The following is a 23,012-nucleotide window of genomic DNA, read 5'->3' on the forward strand; positions in this document are numbered from 1 at the left end:
AGAAAGACAATTTCAAAATGTTCAGAAAAAAAAAAATCAGTTTATTTTATTTTGAAGATACACCAACACATTTTGGTCTATTTTGTTGCCCAAACAAAATAGACAATCATCTAAAAGAAAAATAGTCAACTTCAAAAAAATTTTGGGGAAAAATAATTCCAAAAATTTAGAAAAATTGTTTTCCCAAAAGTTTTTGGATTTTTTTGTTGTTGAAAACTTTCGGGAAAAAAACTGTTACAAAAAAAAAAATCTTGTTAAAATAGGCAAATAAAATTTGGTCTATATTGTTGACCACATTCGGACCATTCTTCACTTGTGGTGAATCATTACAGTATTAATCTAGTTATTCAGTGAAAGTCTCACGTAGCATCATAAAGATGATATAAAATCTTGATAGAATATATCCTGGTTGTCGTGACACTATGTGGAAAAGCTCAAGGGGAATGAATACTTTCACACTGCCTCTCTTTAAAAGGAAAGCTGGTTCTGTACTTCTGGATGGAAATTGACTCATCAATGTAACTAGTGCAACACAGGCTTACACTTTGAAAAAAAAGACGCATTTTCAGACTCTAAACTAATCCCCACCTTTAACCTACTTATAAATTCTAAGTTTCACGAATGTCACCGCAGATTTAAGTAATTAAATTGGAAATGGACCAGCGCCGTGTTTCTGAGATAGTTCAATTACTTGTAAATAAGGTTGGACCATGGAAGCGCTGAAGCACAAACTCTTAATTACTGCTAGGAGAGTCCAATTTTCTGCTTAAAGAAATTTCATTAATTAAACACAATGGAGATAAAATTGGTTTTTCTGCACTTTGTAAACTCTACAGAATTCTGCACAATCCACGGAATAACGACGGAAAAAGAGACCGTAAAGGAAAATAATAATAATAAAAAAATAAAATACTTGTTCAAATTTTGGCCATTATGTGGAAGTTTTCCTTGGGAGCTCCGAACATTATAAGTTGATTGAGACGAAGTGAAAAGCAGATTTCCGTCACGTAGCTTCTCCCTGTGGAGCATTACTGCCCTCTGGTGTCCGAAGGTTAAAAATGACCGAAATGAGTAAATCAATAAAAACGTTCTCCACTGAATAAACTTAAAGAACTTGGAATCCACACTAGTTTTATAACGTCCCTAATAATTTGGGTTACTTTGAAACTGCCAATTTGTATGATAATCAACTTCTGTTTAAATAAACCAAACAATAAAAACTTGAACAGTTTAAAGTTTGATAAGAAACAAAACAAAACAACAAACATTGTAACATTTATTATTGAACTATTTTCAGCCTCCATACAGAGCCAGCATGGATTTATTCTCGAATATTCTAAGATAATTATCTGCACATATTGTCTACTCAATGGTTTTAGAGCATTCATGCAAAAATCCTAAAAAAAAAGAAAAAAAAAAGAAAAATCTATTAATATACCACCTGAGTGGAGAACTGTGCTGTTCGGTTACTATGACGCACAAAACAATGTTTCTGCTTAATCAAAATAAAAAAAATAAAAAAGTTGTATTTGTTTTGCCATTATGAGCAGGTCAAATCCATTACCGTGCATCTTAATTGTGCTGAAGTGTTTACTAGTGTTTGATTAAAAGATCCAGTGATTCATGCTAATGGCTGTGTGGGTGATGATACACTGTGTTTACATGTAGGAAGCTTAAAAAGTGTTTTTTTCTTTTTTGGAGAACAGTGATCATTTCAGACCACACGTTTGACATCTAACTATGTTTTTGTCTTCATAAACAATCTGGAAATAAACCAACCAAACGGCGTCGCCCTCTCATGCGCTGTTTGCAGAAGGAAGCAAAGGCCCGTTGGAATTCTCAGTGCTTTTTTATTGTGTTTGACAATATATTTCCTCTAGTACAAACTCATTCCTCAAATTCCCGCTGCCGTGACGATTCCAAACATACCTTCAACTGATAAAACCATTAACACTGGGTCCGTGTGCCGACGCCTGGGCAGGAAGGAATTCAGCCTCATGGAAGGAACTTGGTTGAGTCGAACCAAATGTAGCTTATTCTTGTGAGTTAATATTCCAACAAAGTGCCAAAAAACATTAAAAAAAAAGAAAAACATCAGTCAGCCCATTACACAGGCTAGATGAGACGATAATATATATATATATATATATATAAAAAAAAAAAGGTATAAAATGTTCGTACAGAACATCAGAGCACACAATATCATGTACATCATAACCACTGTGTAACAACTGGAAGAGAAAGACTGGAAGAAAAGAGACAGCCAGGTAGCGGTTTGGGGATACAGTGGAGCTACGGGGGGCGGCAATATGAGCTTTGGATTAAAAAAACAACAAAAAAAAAAAAAAAGGAAGAGAGGACTTAGCACATCACATGGTCAAAGTCAGTCAACAGCACCATCGCAAACTTCAGTTTTCAGGATCGAGATACAAAGATACACAAAGAGTCCATCTTCATTCCTTTTAGGAAAGAAACGAAACAAGAAAAAAAATAAGAGAAGAAAACACAAAGAATTTAGTTTTTCTTGATTTATATTCTTGTATTCTCTTTTCAATAAAAGTCTCTGTTCGCACACGTCCGTCCATCCGTCCGTCCGCTCTAGTCGGGGAAGCGCTGGCAGGCCTTTTTCCAGCGGCAGGCGGTGCACCACTGGTCCTTGCGCTCCACACCGTACACCTTGCGGCACTTCTTGGCCTCCCCACGGCCCTTCCTGGAGCGAGACACGAACCAATCGCTGTTATGTACAGATGCATCAGATATTAGCATGTTAAATTATTAACGCGCAATATATCGGCATTAACATTGGTATCAACCAGTTTTAGTCATTCCTTTTAACATATCGATATCGGTCTGATGACTAAAACCGGGCCAATCTTAACAGCTGATGTTTATTTTTATCTTGTTGCCATTTCTGTGTCTGGAAGGGGAGGGCGTTGGAACCTACGAGAACAAAGTCGTAATCTACTTATTGTTTTTAACATCTTAAGACATAGCTGTTGTTATCTTGTAGAGCATCACAAAATTTAGAATAATTACAAATTGAAAGATCAAACAAATTCCTAGATAATCAATAGATAATTAAGCATTTGGAGGTACGGTGGTCCTAGACTTAAATAAAAAAAGCCTTACACTTTTAACAACAGCAAATGACTTACCTAAACTAAAACAGTGTGGGATGAGGAAACTCAGTGTTTTGGTGTTTCTCAGGACTCCTTAATGGGTTCAAAACTTTTTTATTTTTCTATTTTATTTTATTCATATATTTTTTTTTACTTTTACTGCTGCATATCTTCCCCTGTTATTGATGACTGTCTTTAATTTAATTTTTTTTAACCCCTATCCTGTCTTATACATTTGTATAATCAGACCGTTTTGATCCTTTACACCCTCCCTACAAAATATGACTTTAGTTCAATGATGCAAATGTAAATTAATAAAGACAATCCAAAACAGAGAGATTTTCTACTCCTCCTGGCTGCTTTGGCCACCAAGCCGCTAACACTTTAGAACCTTTACTTCCCATTTTACCCCCCACTTTCAATTGCAACTCCAGCATTCACATCAAGGCAGTGTGTTTCAGCTACTGCAGCCTGTCTGGTGGAGGCTGTATTACCTGAAGGAGCAGTGGTTGCGGGAGGGAGACACACTCAGTGGCTGCAGCCTGTTCTGCTGCAGCCACTGTTCCCCGACGCTGACTGAGCGGCAGCGAGGTTTCACCATCTGAGGAGGAGAAGCAGACGCTAGGAACAACAGCAGACACTGCTAATACAATAATTATACAACTATGGAGGACTCCAGTTGATCTTAGTAGCTTAGTAGATATTAGCTACAAAGACATTGAGCTTAGTAGCTACTAAGATGTTACTAGCTAACATGTAGTAGATGTTTCTATACATACTGTTAGTAGTGTAGTAGCAAACACGACTAATACAATAATTAGCTCAGTTAGCTCAGTAGCTAACTAAGCTAACATCTTAGCTTGAAAATGTTACCTAAGATGTTAGCTATTAAGCTAGCTTATCTACTAACAGCTACTAATGTCTTATTTGTTTCATAAGACATTAACAGCTAACAGCTACTAAGATATTAGTAGCTAACGTGTGGTAGATGTTTCTACACCCTGTTAGTGCAGCAGACACTACAAATATAATGATTATACAACTAGGGCCCCACTTTGATCTTAATAAATGTTTGGTTATTAAGCTAAATGTCTTAGTAGTTAATGTCTTCGCTACTAAGACGTTAGCTTCTAAGCTAACGTCTTAGTAGATAAGGCATGAGCTGAAAGTCTTATTTGCTAGCGTCTTACATGATAAGACATTAGCTTATCAGCTACTAAAACATTAATAGCAGATGTTTCTACACATATTAGTAGAGTAGTAGCACACACTACTAATACTATAATTATGCAACTATGGAGGGCTCTAGTTTGATATTAGTAGATGGTTAGCTTTAGCAGGGCCTATTTTTGCATTAAAGCACACCCAGGCTCAGACTAAAGACTCACCGGAGCGTTGCTGTGGCCGGGTACCGAGCCAGAAGGGGCCCAGCCCTGACTGCACGGGCTTCTGGGGGCCATAGATACCTGAACAGGGCTGCAGGCCTGGAGAAAGAGAAGAGGAGAACTTTAACTCAGCAGGTTCACTTTCAGTTTGTAAGTGGAGTCAGATTCTAAGATACTGATGGATGTTATCAGCTTCAATCTAAGCGAGACTTAAATAAGCAAGTTCCACTCATTCAATCAATCAATCAATCAAATTTTATTTGTATAGCACATTTCAGCAGCAGGGCATTTCAAGGTGCTTTACATAATTAAAGAAAAAAAATAAAATAAAAAAATAAGAACAGCATTCATATGCTTTCCTTCAGGTTTCCACTATAATCTATACTAATCTATACAATAAATCCTTCCTTTTATATCAGTTTACATCGTACTGGTTTCCATAACCAAGGACCAACTTCAGTGTTATTTTAACAGTTTTCGGAAAGAAAAAACAACAGCAGCTCCTGAAGTGAACTGTTTACAGAAGCAGGTGGCAGTAAAGACCTTCATGCTAGGTTGTAGCATTACGTCACTCATGGTGTAGCTCTGTTACATTAGCTCTGACTTGTCCTTCTCTATACTTTTGTTCGTTATGTTTTGTTGAAGTGTTACACGTTTGGACAATCATTCCGTCTGGTCCTTGATGCTGCGTCTCTAGGATCATTTTTGCTCTCACTCCTTTGCTTTTGCACAGTTGTTGTGACGTGTAACCGTGGCAACAAAGTGTTGGGTTTTTTTTTTACACCTGGAAGCAGCTAATTAGCATCAGTCACAAAACTGTCGTACAGTAACAATCTTCAGTCAGAAGCCTCTTGAGATTTGTTAAAACACTGACTGCTACTGGAGATACTTTTTCTTTCTTGATATGTCCTGCACACAGCGTCGCCGTTCACAACAACTCCTTGAAGGATCTCGAATGAACTTTAACTTGCAATAACTCTACAATAACACACAGTAAAGTAAAAAAAAAAAAAAGAAGCACGAAACAGTGATTCAAACAAACCAGTCTGCTTTTATTTGTTTCAAACATATTAATCCCTAATCTCTAACTCAGCTTTTATCACTTTTACTTTTACTCTCACACACAGCTTTGGCAGCATTATCCTGTGCATGAAGCATTTTCTTAACATTCTGCACTTTACTTCTTTGAAAATGTGTAGAAACACGGAGCAATTAGGTCTGTTCTGAAATCTTCCGCTTTGAAACACGGACTAACTTCTACGTTCCAGTTAAAGCGAGCAACAAATCGACTAAACATTTTTACTGTCTCTCTGACTGATGTGTACACCGGACCGAAAGCATTACGACAGCTTCACATCGAGGGCATTTCACTGCGGCTGGCTTTACAGCACAAACAGGAACAGGAAGAGCAGGGCGGCAGATCATTAACTACACTCAAGGCTCTGTGGATTTGTTTGAATTAATGACTGTTTCTTTTCTTTTTCACATCAGACACACACCGAGGGGACAGCTTGGATCATTTTATGAAGCTTATTCAGTTATAAAGCAGGACGACACACAGGAGAGCAAACACACACGGTTATGTTCAGAGAGGGAAACCTTTAGACAGATTCAGACTCCGACAACCTTGACGATGAACCAGAAAAGCTAATCAGGCTCAGACTTTTTTTTTTTTTTGTAACCTGCTCTTGTGACAAAACAACTGAACTGTCACAGTGTTACTGATCATTTCCTGTGCCGTTTAACCATTTCCCCTGGCCGCGTTTCTTCCAGTGAGCCCAACAACCTGGCAGAGGACTGAAACAAGCTTTCAGAACAAAGCACAATAAAGTATTAACCATGTTAATCCAGGCAGTAAAAGTGAAAACGTCTGGGTAAGAAGGGAGACCGTGAGAGTCCAGGTTACAGTCGCCTCGGCGACAACAGGTCACAGCGGAAATTAGGAGTAAATTCAAAACGTATGAAATGAACGGCTTTGGGAGCCACTTTTTGTTGCTGTTCGAGACAGAGCAGGCTGGCTGCTGCCAGTGACCTGTTTTTTTTTCTTTTTTTCGTGGCTTTCACAGGCCGGCAAGAGTCTGGTCTCGCCGACAGAGCAAGTGAGCCAGCCGGCAGCTTGCGCTCTCTCTCTCGCTCTCTCTCTCTTTCTGTCACAAAGCATCCATTTACAGGCTCCGTGGCTCAGGGTAAATGCAGGTCAGCAGTGAAATGTGCTGCTTTGTGATGCATAAACAACGCTGTAGCTCATTGGTTCGTTAGATGTTGTCTGGTAAGGAGGGTCTTTGAACCAGCACTGTTAGCATGTAACATGAAACTCCTTCAGTGCAGAAAACACCCTAAAACAACCAACAATGTGTCAAACTACAGAAATCGTACTATATTTTCTTCTTCTTGTGATTCTGTTTTCTGGTAGACATTTTTCAAAATGGACGCCATGGTTATAATGGAGAATATATGTTTGTGCTAATATTGGCAGTAGATATTGCCAGTGGCGGACGCAGCTAGCCAAAATGTTAGGTTCACTAAGCAGTAATTCGCTAAACAAGAATTTTAGCTCCGCTAACACTAAACCGCTAAACATTTTAACCCTTGTAGCTAGAAATGGGGTCCAACCGACCCCACACACGTAAAACTTGTATCATTTTCCACAGTCCTCTACGTTTGCCTCAGTCCTCGAACGCGCAAGGGTTAAATATGAGAAGCTAACACTAACCATAAAATTGACTGTCTCTCAGTCGTTTCCTTCATCTTCATTTTGCTACATATTATCATTTTAAAGTTGTATGAATTGGATAACCATAAACAAAAACATATGATGTGTCATAAAGTTCGTCCAAGTCATGAAAATAGGTAGCAACTTATGTCAACAACTGGTTTAGAAGGTTTTTACAGTAATACGTTGCCCTGCACCTGCCTCGGTTAAAGTCAGCTCATGTTTCAATAGCAATAAAGTAATAATAGAGTTCCAGGACCAAAACCACAGCTGACCGAGACCAACTCAGAGACCCGTCTATCCCAAATTGTTGCCTCGCTCCCTGTCTGCTCCCACCTGATACAGATGCTCCGTGTGGATCTGCCAGAAGCTGCTGGGGGCAGACTGGCTGAGCGGACTGGGTCTGGTCGCCCCTGGCAACGAGCTGGAGTTGGACCTGGGCCTGTGAGCCGCGGGGATCTGGAGCTCGGATCCCGACGGAGACCCGCACGAAGCCCAGCTGAGGAGAGCAGCAGAGGTCTGGCCCAGAGTCTGCTGGGCCGGACCGGCAGCGGGACTGGGACCGGAACCGGAACCGGAACCGGCCTCGATGGTCTCACAGCAGATCTTGGTGTAGTAGAAGTCCTCCTCTCTCTGGGACTGATCTGATCCACTGCTGCTTGTGAGTGTGTGTGGGGGTGGACATGGTAGTGGACACACAGAGGGAAGAAGAAGAAGTGTTACTCAGAGCACCACTCACTGTGGCCCAGATAGAAACTCTCACTTCTCCTCACCAACAGAGCTCTTCAGAACGCTGAAATTTTTATTCCCTCTTGTTTTTTTAATGCTGTTTTGAAGCTGAGAAATGTCTTTAAAGGCTAAACTCTCTGGTTTTCTCACCCACTCAGACTGGATGGTGGTCAAGCAGTTTGCACGCAAGCCCCCCAACATCAGACTGCCATATGTCACCACAAACCCAAACCAATGGACGGATCAAACACACAAATACAAACCATTTTCCCTATTTCACCATTAAAGCTGTATGAGGCAGCTGAGACTTCACCTCATTTATTAGCAATATTAATGGTAAACTCTAAATGCTTAGCATTCAGTGCTTGATTATAGAAAGTCCATGTGTTAGAGTAGATCTGGTAATGAAGATTTCAGACTTTTTGGGGGGGATTAAATATTTAGAAGAATAAGGAACGATAAAATTGCAGTAACTTTTGAAACAAACAGCCTAAGAAAAACACTTGGCACAAAAGACTGCTAGCATAGACAAGATGCAACCAGAAGGGAATGAATTAGGAAGTAAGCAACAAGGCAACCATTATCGCTTAAATGTGGTGCATCTACTGATCAGAGGAAAAATCAGATTTGAAGTTACTGATGAGTGATCGCCACAAAATACAAAAAAAAAAAAATTAAATGGTCTGATTGCATTCAGCACTCTCAGTCCATCTCTATGAGAAGTGACATATTTAAAATGTGGTAAATGATTTTTAAAAATGAGGTATAAAGAAATTCGCAAGTAACTCACATGGAGAAGAGAAGAGAAGAGAAGAGAAGAGAAGAGAAGAGAAGAGAAGAGAAGAGAAGAGAAGAGAAGAGAAGAGAAGAGAAGAGAAGAGAGGCAACAATAAACTTTTACTCCATCAGCAGTGTGTGGTTAGTTTTAAAGACACTATAAAACAGATGCGTCTCCTGTTCTATATTCTATGTTCCCTCTATGCCCATGCCTCTACACTCTATCTATAGGTGTGTGTGTGTGTGTGTGTGTGTGTGTGTGTGTGTGTGTGTGTATTTCAACTTGTTTTCTTCTTTTATCTTTTATTTTTAGTCATGGAGCAAACACTATGAATAAACTGATGGAGTGAAACTGAGTGTTCTTGTGGGTAAAGCACCGATGATGTCAGCTCACCCCAGGTGCATCACACGGATGTGTCTCTTTATTCCAACAGAAGACGTCAGCACTTTGCCACAACTGGGCCACAGACACTTATACACACTTCGCAGGGAGCTCTGCGGGGAGAAAGAACAGGAAGCAGAGGTGAAGCGCGGGGCAGCATAGAGGGGTCGGCTGAATCCGTCCGCCGGCTAACGCGCCTTTCTTCCAGACGGCTCACCTTTGGCTTTTTGGCAGTGAGCTCCTCGCCCTGCTCCAGCTCCATGTGCAGGCCTTCATCGGGGCTGCTGTCCACCTCGGTGACAGACGGCGATGGGGCGGGGCTCCCGTTGCCATGGTCCCAGCTCCAGTAGCCGCTGCTGCCACTGTCGGAGAGCTCGCCGCCGCCGCTCTCCATGTCAACGGACGAGGACGAGCCAGCTGGAGTCGGAGACGATGATGATTTTAGTTTTCGAGAAGGCGTTCCAACATCGTTACCTCTCGATGCTGCCTCCTCCACAAAGTCAAAACTAACTTCCTGAGGTTTTTTTGAAGAGGTATAAACAGCAGTTTTGCAGTCAGCCGCGCGCTGTGCTGCTTCACCCAACAGAGAACAATTGGCGTCACAAACTGGTCGAGATTTGGGTCTTTTGTAAAAACGTCCAATCTCACTATAGCATATTTACTCCCCTGTGGTCCACTCCTCGTTATCTTAAGATTAATATTTATTTTACTGAGGCAGGTGAGTTTATATCAAACATGTGGCCTTGGTTCTGGCACAGTCATTGCATACAAGGACATAGGGCAAGAAAATAATAAACAACTTTGGGGATGAAGAACAAACTGGCAATAATGCTCAGTGCTTTATATGATAAATGATGCAATAAAAGAATTAGCTCTTATTTATAGTCTCTTTAAGATCCCTGATATTAACTATATTAAGATTATGTCTGTTTTGGGAAGGTTATGTACAGCACTTCAAACTTTTTTTTTTTGTAAGGCAAAAATAGAGCTTAAAAAAATGTGCAACATTGACCACAACTTTTTGAAAAAGGTACCGCAAAATCAGTCATTTTAGCCACAAAAACAAAACCATGGCAACATCGTGAAGGGACTCTTTTATGTAAGACTTCTCTGGAACAATCAGCTGCCTTGGCATTTGATTGGGCACTAAGAAACAATGTATAAATGCTAGGAAATACTGGCAATTGCTGATATTTAACAACTGTCCCAGTAGAAATACACTTTACAGATAATGTTCCTGACAGATCTACAAAGCCTTAGCTCCAATAGAATCAGTATTTAATACCACAGAATGCAGTCTGACCTGGACCCGGATCCGTCTGTGGAGGGCTCTGCACCACTGGGCTACAGGACAAGCTGGTCAGAACCATGGCGGCCATTATCTCGTCCATCTCCACAGACTCCGGGCTCCGGAAGCTGAAGAGCAACACGCAGAGATGTCTTTAAGCATTCGCTGTCATGGCGACCCGCTACACCGGCACCGGGTGTCACTCCCTCACCTGTACGGAGTGTCTCCTCTGGGCGGCATGCTGCTGAGGTGCGTGGCGGTGCCCATGTTCTGCAGCGGAGCGGCAAAGTTACCCCAGCCTGACGTCTTGGTCCTGTGATGATGGCCGAACGCCTTCTCAGCCTGGACGCTGGCCGGGGTGTGCAGCTTCAGGTGGCAGAGGGACGAGATGACAGTGTTAAAACATGTGAAGTTTATTTGTGTGGCACATTTCAGCAACAAGGCAGGACAAAGCGATTTTATACCATAAAAAATATCATACAGTCACTAATTGTTAAACAAGAAGTAAACATTAAATTTTTTCAAATGCAATCATCAGATCATCAAGCAAATATACATTAAATATAAATTAATTTTTGTAAAATTTCAAAATTTGACATGTCGAAAATAAATTAGCTTAATGGAAACACCCCAGTTGGTTTATTTCACAAAACTCCAATGGAAACACGTTTTTTTTTATTTTATTTTCTTGATCAACAACAGGATGTTACCACTAGCGGAAACTATGAAGAAGACAACAGGAAGTGGTTGGAGTATCGCGACGCGGCATGTTATCTATCGGCTTATCGCGTGATAAACTTATTTGCGTGAGATTTAATTTTAAAACATCGAAATTGCAAAATTGTGTTTTTTTGTTTATTTACATTAGCAGAATATTGACAGTTTTTTGCACATTGGTAATGGAAATGCAGCTAATTTCCCAGTTCTTATGAATCAAACAGGTGGGTTTTAAACCTTAACCTAAAGGAATTCAGCGCTTCAGCAGTTTTGTAGTTTGTTCCAGATTAGTATAGTATAGAAGCTGAATGCTGCTTCTCTGTGTTTGGTTCTGGTGACAGAACCAGAACCAGAACCAGAACCAGAACCAGAACCAGAAGACCTGACAGGTCTGGATAGTTGAGACAACAACCACAGATCTTTAATGTATTTTGTTGCTTCGCTGTTCAGTGATTTAAAAATTAACAGATGTATTTTAAAGTCTACATTAGATGTTTTATGTTTTTTTTATTTTACTGAATTTGTATTGGGTGAAACTAAAACTATGAATCTTGATGAATTCTAGGTAGAATATATTTACAGATGTAGGTTTTTTATTATCTTAAATGCAAAATCTATATATGTTTTTGAACAATTCTGGTGTAATTATTTTGAAGTCAATGTACTCCAGTTAATGATTAATCTAGTACTAAATTAGTTGACGATTATTTCAACAATAGATTAATCACATTCAGTCCGATAATCGTTTCAGCCCTCGTCTATTCTCTGAGCTCCAGGGAGCCAGTGGAAGATCTTTGAAGCCAGAGTGATGTGCTGCATCCTCCTGGTTTTACTGGATAAGGATGAATCACTGGACACACATGGTGTTTAAACCTGGAGAAAATCACAATTTGATCCTCTGCAACTAAGCCTCGCCGCCACGCTGTGAACAACACTGTTAAGAGAATACTTCCTGTCCATCTGTAGATGGCAAAATCTGCCGGGGATAAATGGCAGGAGGAGGAAGCGGCTGCCAGACTCAGAGCCACCGCGGTGTGTTACGATGAACTGAGGACGGAAAACAGGGATCCTGTTTGCAGGAACGCTTTGTGTTCCTCTGGAAAAGACTTAACTTTGCCACTCTTTCTCTACTTGTACGATTCAGATGAGAAGATAAAAAAACAACTTCTAAGTGGGAACATTTCATTAGAAGAATGATTTGGCTATGGCTCCGGCCTCTCACCGGAGTCTGCTGGTTGAGCTCCCTGCCGCTGTGCGCCGTCACCGGACCGTCCTGCTGTCCCACCCGGTAGGATGCCGTCCTGCACGGCCCCGTCCCACCACCGCTCTCTGGTCCCATAGCTGCCATGGTGCTGCTGCACACAGTGAGGGGGGACTCAGCACAATGTCACACTTGGCTTCAGACAAGACACCTGCAACAGATTTGGGCAAATGAGGCATTTGATCACTTTCTCAGTCATGCAAAGCCTTGAATTGGATTTCAGCTATTCGCAGAAAGTTCAGTACAATGTTGCTCTTTCAGCACACAGTTTTTTTTGGAAAGCCCTCCATAAGTTGCAGTGAACTTCAAATGAGACAGAGTATTACACTTTCAGCTTCTTTTCACCCTCAGCCTTCTCTCCTCCTTCTTGCTGCTCGTCCATAAAGGTCTGATTTGTGGTAACGGGGGCCTCCTGGCTGCTTCTCTGATTAAGGCTCTGCTTCCCCAGCATGACTGTTTAGGTGGACGGCCACATCTTGGTAGGATTGCAGTAGAGTTACATAATACACTGACTCACTATAGTGGCCACGATTTAGGTGTGTGCACTCATTTTCGACAGCAAAACACTGGCTGCGTAAATGATTTGGGGGGCTATTACATTTCAGGTTCCATGCGGTCAAACCCTTCTTGCTACAAACATATACGGACAGTTGGATGTTCTTTCTTTTGTTTTTATTTTGGAGCATCCTTTTGTTTTGTGATCAACTGATTGGTTGGGGAGGCTGACGTCAACCCACCAATATTATGCACTAGAAGTGGGCGGATTGATCCAAAAATATCGGTAATAGCCATACCAAGTATCGGTGTTCCGCATCCATGCCTGTGTGGTAATACTAATACTTTAGATTCTTGAAATTATGTTTTATTTTTGTACTGGAGTTTTTCAACTCAACTTCAAAAAAGATTTAGTTTTGACTTGCTCTCAAATTATAATTGTTTGCAACAATTTAATTTATGATTAAATAATTTTTTTTAGTGCACACAGATTATATTAATGTTATTAAAGTATTTTGTAAACACCTATAAACCTTGTCCAAATTCAGTCCTACCACTAAAACACCCAAAGGTCAGAAGTCTGATGATATATGTGACTTAAATAAAAGTATTGGTATCAGTATCAGTATCGGTATCAGTGTCAGCGAGACTGTATTTACTTGGTTTTGGATCGATACCAAAACTTGGAGTATCACACGTCTCTATTATGCACCTGATCCACTTCAGACAGTAGACATAAACATGTAACCACCAAGAACTGTACATGTTAATGCAGGACTGCATAGTGATATGATGATAAAGATTTGTTCTGAGATTTAACCAATGGAATCTGTTTCAGGTAATGTACATTGAATGCTGTGATATTAAAGCAGTGAACATAAAGCCAGATACAGAGGGGAAATCCCCCACCCGTCTTTACGAATGTTGCTCAGACGGATGCTGCAAGTTGTAGACAACATGCTCTGAAAACACACGTAGCTCGTTGTTAGCACATCGACTTGCATGATGTGAAAGTACAACATGATCCGGTTCCGTGTTTGTTAAGGAACAATGATAGTTTATGCCTCCTCCTTAAAATAGATCCAACTAACCAAGATGCTGAAGTTCAAGGACAAAACAGGTGGTTAGGTTACAAAATAATGATAGATGCAACGATATGAAAATTTGGACAACACTATTATGTTAATACTTCTGCTATGGCCAATTACCAATATTTGCCAATATTTTATATATTGTACATATATTTCATCACCCTTTCAATGTCTTGGAAAAAAATAAAAAATAACGACCACATCAGTGACTTCACCACTGATTCTTTTCTTCAGTTAAACTTCCCAAAACCCTTTTCTGCATCACTATCAATGTCACATAGCCAACCTCCTTGGATACCATTCCAGAAACAAATGGCAAAAAGATGGAAAAAACCTCTAGTTTTATCTGTTGGACCGATACCGATATGTTAAAAAAATGACAAATACCAAACACTAACCGTGTTTATCTACTAAGGTCCAAATATTGAAAAAAATTCAGATAACGGTAATATGCTCGATCCATAAGGGCACATCTACTTAGTCTGTTTTTTATGCTTTGTGCTTTCAACAACATCAGACTATATGTATTTATTTTATATTATACTCAGAATGACTAATTGCACTTTCTGAAGCATTTGAAAGAAATTTTCTTGCAGTTTATTTTTACATGTTTGACCAAGGTAGTCAACCTATTGTTTTATTTATTGGTTGTTATACTCCTAATTGACTGAACAAATTAAAGTTGTGTTGTTTTTACATGTGTGACTAAGCTTGTGAAGCTATTGATGTATTTGGGTGTGTTGTACTGGTGCAGAGTTAACTGATACATTTGTAATTCAGTACATTTATGTCTGTGTTTAAAAAACAGAAAGATTTCAAGTCAATTCAGCTCTGTTTTTCTGTATTGGATCGGTATCAGTTGATACTAAACATCAGATATCGGTATAGATATCGGAAGTGAAAAGTGGATCGGTGCATCCCCAGTTGTAATGTGACAAATTTAGAAAAAGATCAAGCTTGTACAAATGCCAGCAGAAAAAAAAGAAGGTCAATGGTTGATTTCTGTTAGAGCCAAAATATTCTAAATGAATCAAATATTCATCCTGCATCTGTGAGCCTGGTGGTGAAGAGCAGCAGCACCACAGGAGGTCCGAAATGATGAAACACTCTTGAAAGAATGGATTTAGTTCCTATCTTATAGCTGTTTGCTTGCCTCCTTCCCTGCAAAAACATGAGAGTGATTCAAACTCTGAGCAGACGTAATCTAACGTTTGGCTGCACGTACTTTGGCCTGCCGCCTTAAAAAGGTGAAAAGGGCACTGCTGCGTTCAGTTGCAGCAGGGACAGCTCAGGAACAAAACTTAAGCTGAAAAGCTTAACGAAATGGTCCCTCTGCAAAGATGGAGTATGTTTGCAAGTGCACAACCACTTCAAAGCTGCCAAAATCAACAAGCAATTCCTGAAAAGACACACCAGCAGAGACTCAGATGTTGGACATTTAAAGAATTTTTTTAATGTTGCAAAAAGTGGGTTCTCTTACTGTGTGTCCAAGTGTTAGAAATCAACTGGAAACCATTAACTTAGGAACCCTGGGGTGGCTAACGGATGTACAGTTTTCCCCCAGGATTTGCATGGGTTGGGCCCATGCAAATACTGGCATCTCAAATGAGAGCGTCTGAAATACTTGAGACGCCCTCTAAAACTGCTTCTAATTGCCTATTTTAATGGTTCAAACACCAAATATACATTTAAATGCCAGTCAGCGCCAAGGAAGCTGGATTTGGCTTCTTTACCAGTAACTTGTCAAGTGGCACTGCGCCTATGTATTTCAACTTACCAAGCTGCAGATTTTCTTATAACAGATTGTGTACTTGCTCTTTAGACCCTTTTAATCTCATGAACTCAATCATCATAGAAATCCTAGAAAACGCCTTCCTTTCAGTTTGAATGAATGAAATACTTAGAATTACATTGTAATTTGTTTGTATTGCTAACTGCCGTTAGCCTAGTCAGTTATTACATGAATGACTCAAAAAAAACAGTAACTTGGGAAACTGAAAAACTAATTGCAATGCTACTTGACATGCTATTGGCAGCCCCTTCCAAAGCAGCCAATCCTTGAGCGCAATTTATTTTCCTTGGTGTTGATTGGCTGAGCCCAGATAAGGAAGAGTGTGCATGTTAGCTTTTGCGTAATGCAGTGGAAACCTTTTGCGTTTCCACTGTATATATTCGTCCATCCATATTAAGGTATGTTTGGTGTTTAAACTTTTAAAATAAGCAGTTATAAGCATTTGAGAGGGGGTATCAAGTATTTACTAATTTTAGCTATTCGCAGGTTGCTGTGGTTGCTAACTAGTGAATAAAGAGGTCCACTGTATAGCGATTCTTGACATTGGGTTACATTCGGGGAACGGTAGCCGTGGCGTGGGGACAAAGTAAATTAATCAAAGAAAATAATATTAATAACAACAATAATAAGAAGAAAACAGAAGAGATGTTGGTTTTATCTTAAAGAAGAAAGTGCATGCACACACATAAAAACAATGTGAACGTATCAACCGTTGCTGAGCAGCAAATATTAAAAGACACACAGCAAAGAAAAATAAATAAATAATTGCTTATTGACATGAAAAACGTTAATATTTGTATCTATATCCCGTCCAATACTGTTATCAAACCCTTTGCTGTGCATGTGGAAGTTGTTTACTCCATTTTAATCCACCCCCAGCGGTGCATGGCACAAGAAAAGCCCCACTGTCCTGTACTTTTCCACGCACCTAAACGCAGCACAAAGCCCTATTTTCTAGCCCCCCCCAGCTCTCCGCCAATCAGTGCGCGGTGTTAGTAGTAAACAAGCGGCACAGTGTGGGCGGAACGCGGCCGCTGATTGGCTGAGCCCCGCTTTCTCGGGTACACACCCCCGCTCCAGCAACGTGTTCGGACACGAGTTTCACCGGGAGGGTCGGAGCTAGATGAGGGAATACGGCTGAAAATATCTAGAGTTTTTTCCACGCAAAGTCACGTTAAACCGACCGCAAAACGGTGGAACCGCAAAATAGTGCAAGAGGAACCTAAACAGGGTTCTGCTATAGACGTAAACACCGAACATTTTAATTTTAGTCTAATAAATACCGTGATTATTCCAATATAGATCATATTTGTTGGTGCATATTCAAAGGCTGCAGACGTTATTGCGGACAAAAATACATCTAAAACAGTATAGATGCTGAAATGGAGTAATACGTATTTTTTAAATGCATGAAACGCGCGATTATCAGAATTTATTGCGTTTTATGATGAGCTACAGAAAGAAATAACGACAGAAAAGTGTCAGTTTGTCATCCGCCCCCCCACCAACAAGCTCACTGATCTCCACCCGGCAACGCAGACCGACCTCAGGAGAAACACCCCTCCCTCCTCCCATGCTGTAAAAGAAAACAGATTTTTTCTCTCTCTTTTTTTTGCAACAAGAAAGACGCGCAACATCTACCGCCTCGTATACAAAATTCGATTTTCTTACTTTTTCGACCACGGTCCTGACCGTCCCGGTCCGAGCTGCTGCAGCAGCGGATCGTCGCTGCCTGCCTTGCCTCGCACTGCCTCGGCTTGTCCCGCCGCCCGCTCGCCGGCTCTACAGTCTGCCGGAGGAAAAAGGGGGTTGGTCGGATACGTGCCTACGTGTGTCTGCTTGGTGGACCAATGCCGGAGGTGACAGCTGGGCAGAGCGCAGAGATATCAGCCCGCGGCACGGCGCACTGTGCACAAGTGGATGATGTAGGTGAGGGGTTACCAGAGCAGCAGCAGCAGCATCCACTGTGTCTGTTTCCTGTCAGTCTGTCTGTCTGTCTGCAGCACAGGCACATCGTCCTTGTTGATTCTGCTCATGTGTTTTCAGGCAGATAAACATCTAACATGGCTCCCATCCAAAAACATAAACAACCAAAATAGATTTTTTTTCTTCTCTCCCCCTCTCTTGTGGTGTGTTTTTTTAAAAAAAAAAAAAAAAAAAAGAATAAATAAATAAATAAATAAATTCACTTGTTTGCAACAGATTCCCTAAAAGAGATGGCCAATTTTTGAGAACGTATTCTGCAACCACGAGGTCACTCAGAGTTGACCTAACTAATGCCTCATTAAAAAAAATGCAAATTCCAAATGTACAACACATGAATATTTCCTGTAGATTTAGTCTAGACTGTGTAATCTGACTGCTATTAATCCAGTTTAAGAGAAGAACCTCCATACTAATTTGAACAAGTGTTTTTTTTTCTCAGCATCAAACAATCCATCAGTTTAAAAAAAACACACGCACACACACAGAAAAGTCAAACAGCTGACATAATTGTATTCTCGCATATCAACCCCCAACATCACACGACGAATCGCCTGCGTATCACACAGCACACCACTGTGTGTGTACGCAGCATGTTTGTTTCTGTGTTGGAGAGGCCGGATTAGTGTCGGCTGTCTGCACCCTCTCCACCAGACATCCAGTCAGCAGGGATTTTAGGCTCTGAGCGCTGATACAGTCTGAGAGAGTACAGCGGAGGCCTTCTCGCAATCGTACACCTAAACCCGATACAATTCCTCTGAATTGAACCTTAGTTTTACCCTGGGACACTCGCTAGGCCTCAGCTGGATTTGAGGCGATTGGAAACCAAGACACTACAGTTACAGAGGTGAGAGTTAACAAGGATTTAATGAGACCTTATTATGCTGTTGTTTACCAGGTTTTGGTGGATTAAAACTCAATCCACATCCCATGAAACGCTTGTCTTTTTATTTAATAAGAACTCTGTGGTAAAACGTCTACACACACAATGTAAATCATTTCAGAACTCAACATTATGGTGACATATGCCTTATTATTCAACTAGCATTTTGTTTAAGGTCAAGAAGATGGTTGTATATGCAACAGGGTTCACTGACAGTAAAGGTAAGAGAAAAAAATGACACACCATTGCATAGGCACAGTGGCAAAATGAAGACGATTGTCAACATATCAGGCATGCATGGTTAAAATCTCCCAAAACATTGTGCCTTGGAACGTGGTTTGGTCGGATAGAAGAACAAAACTTTCTATTGTTCTTGTTTATAAAGAACTTTATAGAAATGATAAGTTGTTACATTGACGATGTAACATTGTGTTGGTAAAACAGTTTTCATGTAGACTAGCCCTGAAAGCCTTGAAGTTGATGTGTGCCTACGGCTAAGTTTAAAGTTCTTCATACCTCTAGGAGATTCAAATTCAGAATAATTTTCAGACAAGCATCTTCAAAGACAATAAAACAATTAAAAAGGAGTATACATTTATGGGTGGGGAAAAAGTATGTATATTTTACGCCTGCCTATTCACGGTTTGGTATTAGTGGAATTTTCTGAACATAACTTACTTATTCACGGAAAATTTAGCTATTCATAGATTTTTTTTTGTAGAGTATATTTAAGATATTTGAAAGAAAATGCAGCTGGGGAAACTGAAATACCTTGCTGCAAAGCTACTTGACACACTGTTGGGTGACGTTTGCAAAGCATCCAATCTAGAAGTGTCATTCATTTTGCGTGGCGCTCATTGGCTGTAGTCCCAAGAGCAGAGAAAAGGAAGACCGTTAGCTTCTGCAGTAGTCCTGAGACAGTTTCCAATGATATATAAATGCATTCACTCCATCTGCCTCCTATTCTGCAACTAACACATTTAGATATCAAATATCTAGCTCCTTGTTGGGGTAAAACACAACACCTTAAACATAGCTTGGTCATTTTGTTTGCAAAATAAGAGAATCAAAATGTTTTTTGTTTTTGTTTTAAAGATGTAGTAGCAGAATGAGTTGCAGAGATTGGTTAGGTCTTCAGGCCTTTATTGTTAAAAATGTTTTTTTACCTAATGAGCATTCCTGTCAACAAAACACATCAAAGGCTGCCTGTGGCCTCCATTGGCCCCAGATCCACCCGTCCCTACCCTACTGGTCTTTCCTGGAAAAAAAGAGAGGGTGCGGAAAAAGAGGTGGAGAATAGCATGTTAGGATGTATGTAACACACAAAGAGGTCAGGAAAGGAATGAGGTGCAGCACCGTGTCCTTCCTGCAGAAACAAACCTGCAGTCCAAGGAGATATCTGGACCATAAAGTAGAGAGTGAAGCATCTTAAGCTTCATGGCATCACCTCTGAAAACCACGTGTCATAAATATTGGTGTTTTTTTTCAACAACCCTGATTTCAACTGATGATTAAGAGGTGTTTGCTGAACTCTACTCATCTGAATCAAGTGGTAAAGCAGGGCAGCGTGCCTTCTAAACCAGGGTTGAAAAGCATTGCTCCTGACATGTGGGCAATTTGTTTGCATTGCAATAAGTCAGGAAATCAACACAAGTTTTTTTTTTTTTTTTTTTTTTTACAATTAATACGAGGGCATATTCAGAAATGTTGAGATTAATCTCAGAAATCTTCTAGAAAAAACAAGGAAATTTCTGGGCTCCATCCATCCATTATCTCACATGCTTGTCCCTTATGGGGCCACCAGGGTTGCTGGTCCAGCTGTAAATGGGTGAGGTGGGGTCACCCTGGACAGGTTGCCAGTCTATCGCAAATTTCTGAGCTCCAAAAAGTTAGTTAAATTTCTAGAAAAAACTTGGAAATTTTGTGGTTTCAAAAGCTGAAATTTACAAATCAAAAAAATTTGACGCTTGAAACTCAGAAATTCCTCGATTTTTTCTAGAAAAATTCTGAGATTAATCTAAATTTTCTGAGTGTTTAGGCAGAAATATACTCATATTTTTGTCTACAATGGCCCTAATACATCATAGTACAGTTAATCCCACAAACTCTCTGTTGAAAATGCTAACTGGTGACCTTCCTTACTTATTGCTGGGAGATGCTGTAGCACTACATACTAATTACAGAAAATATATGGATAGATAGATCCCGTCTTACAAGTCAACTTAAGCTCACAGATGAACACAGGTAAGCTAAGGTGCAATTTGGAGATAATTTACATTATTAGATGTGTGGGATTGGTTTAAAGAATCAGAGCCACGTAACCCTGGAAGAACGTCTGCATACAAGCAAGAATGTTGCTAAAACATTTAAGCTAGCAAACTTTTGAGCAAGTATATCTGAACTAACATTGTTGGAAATAACTGCATTTTGGTTATGTGCTTATACAGCTGTGATGCCAGAAAATGACCAGAAAATGACCAGGGGCAGGTTGATATGGAAACCATACATTTTATATTAAATCTCACTGCCAGATCTCAAAGATCCAGATAAAAAAATAAAATAAAAAATACTAACAAATTTAATCTGAGATTGAAACAAATACACAAAGCAGTTCTGATAGATAACTAAGAAGACAGAGCAGTAAACAGTCTGGGAGGGTGGTTACTGGATTAGTGGAGGGTGTGATTACAGCTGAGTGATCAGTAACAGCAATGACATGGTGGTAACAAGGAGATCAACAAAATTAAGCTAACTGACGACATGCAAGGGGCAATGACAGACACAGAACTCAAACCCACATTCAGGGTTTTGTCTGGAATTAACTATGATAAACTAATCCTCAAAAAAAAAAAAAAAGAGACATGTCTCAAAACCCTGAACCAATTCAGATTAGTAAGTCTGGTCACCCAACCCTCTACTAACCACTTTTGCCCTTCCTCCATGATATCCCTACAAAAAGCACAAATATGGAACAGAATGGGTTTTCACAGCCTTTAATGAACCGTGGCAGGAAAAGCAGGCTCAATGACAAACATGCCTTTTATTTGGGCCTGTGGTATTTGAACAGGTCACTTGATTTATATGGTAACGGATGGCATGACAACAGGCATTACAAGAATGACGACTCCACCCTGCTTTCAGGCAGTTTTATTTGAATTCTACGAAGTCCCTGGTGCCTCTCCTACCAAAAATCAGCTGCAGTGTTTACATTACAGGTCATAATTTAGCTAAAACCTCACATGCATCACCTAGCCAGAATGGAGACTGTTCAACCACTGGAACAGGAAGAAAGTAATAAAATAGATAAAAATTCATAAAAAGAATAGTACGAGAGAAATCTCTCACCGAGAGTTAAGCACTTCAACAGGCAAGAAAAATATTTGGTATGAAAAGAAACATCACACCACCACCATCAGGAGCAAGATGATGGTGGTATGGTTGTCCAAAAAAGGAACAAAAACATGCAAAATACAACTTGAAGCTGTAAATAAACTCAGCTGAGGAAACAATAAATCAAGGGTAGTTTCTGTAGCAAACGGTAAATATATTTATGTTGTAAAGCTGGAAAAAATTTTGTTAATGGAGAATTATGGAGACTCAGTGTGACAGTATCTAAACAGATATTGTCAGACTGTTTTCAGTCTTGCCATACGGTTCCACATTTGAAAAAGACATTACGAAGGTCTTGTGAAGAAACAAAGAAGTTTTTCAGTAATATCAAACCTTGTCATGCTTTTGAACTATTTGCGTCACTTTTGTTGTGCTCTTTGTAGTGCAGATTTATCAGAATTAGGGATATAGAATACACAGTATTCTGCCTTGACACTGTGGGGTCAATGCTCTAGCGTTTAGTGGTCCCAATTTCTGAAATATTTATTAGATGAATTAGTCAGAAAGTACATCATGCCATCAGTTTTACTTTAGGTTCAAGCATCTTTCACCCTAGGTTGAGTGAACCTTCATCGGCATAGACAGAGGGTTTGCATAGGACTGCATGAGAGTAATGTCATTGCATCTATGGCATGTGGTAGATTTTTTATTCAGACTGCAGAGTTTTTTGACATGTTGAAACCCCTCCAAGGCTATCAGGCTTGACTGATGATCAAATTATGTATGCTACTGTTTTGAGTATGAATCTAGTCCTAATTCATTGAATTGATGAACAGACACACGATGAAGGTATAAAAATTAAAAACAATCAACTTACTGTACTGAACAAGTATCACAATTAAAAGTAATTATTTTGAATGTGATAAACATTCAAATTAGCAGATAGCACCAAACAGAAAATATGACTAAAAGACATATCCTAACTAGTTTTATACAAGTACATGCAAGCTATAAAGGGGTATGCTACTTTTTACTGTTCAAAAATTGTTGTACAAGTTTTGAATGTG

The 23,012-nt window shown here is 39.9% G+C and overlaps 1 protein-coding gene across 3 annotated transcripts; it reads right to left on the bottom strand.

Moving 5' to 3' along the window:
- Window positions 1-1,830: 1,830 nt before the first annotated feature.
- On the bottom strand, window positions 1,831-19,798 carry znf395b (zinc finger protein 395b). Of its 3 annotated transcripts, XM_015028377.1 has the most exons (11): window positions 19,782-19,798; window positions 17,421-17,538; window positions 12,333-12,522; window positions 10,605-10,759; window positions 10,409-10,521; window positions 9,323-9,522; window positions 9,118-9,218; window positions 7,554-7,872; window positions 4,508-4,603; window positions 3,614-3,720; window positions 1,831-2,734 (listed from the first exon to the last, which is right to left on the bottom strand). In XM_015028377.1, exons 3-11 carry the CDS (start codon window positions 12,456-12,458, stop codon window positions 2,599-2,601), a joined length of 1,353 nt encoding a protein of 450 aa, XP_014883863.1. In that variant the 5' UTR covers window positions 12,459-12,522; window positions 17,421-17,538; window positions 19,782-19,798; the 3' UTR covers window positions 1,831-2,598. The 3 variants fall into 3 exon arrangements, with proteins under 3 accessions (XP_014883863.1, XP_014883862.1, XP_014883864.1); XM_015028376.1 differs by lacking the exon at window positions 19,782-19,798 and having other exon boundaries at window positions 17,421-17,718; XM_015028378.1 differs by lacking the exon at window positions 19,782-19,798 and having other exon boundaries at window positions 1,831-2,710; window positions 17,421-17,714.
- Between the last annotated feature and the right edge of the window lie 3,214 nt (window positions 19,799-23,012).

This window comes from Poecilia latipinna, unplaced genomic scaffold, assembly GCF_001443285.1.
Source record: "Poecilia latipinna isolate Pla-1442-1.1 unplaced genomic scaffold, P_latipinna-1.0 Scaffold122, whole genome shotgun sequence".
NCBI classification, from domain to species: Eukaryota; Metazoa; Chordata; class Actinopteri; order Cyprinodontiformes; family Poeciliidae; genus Poecilia; species Poecilia latipinna.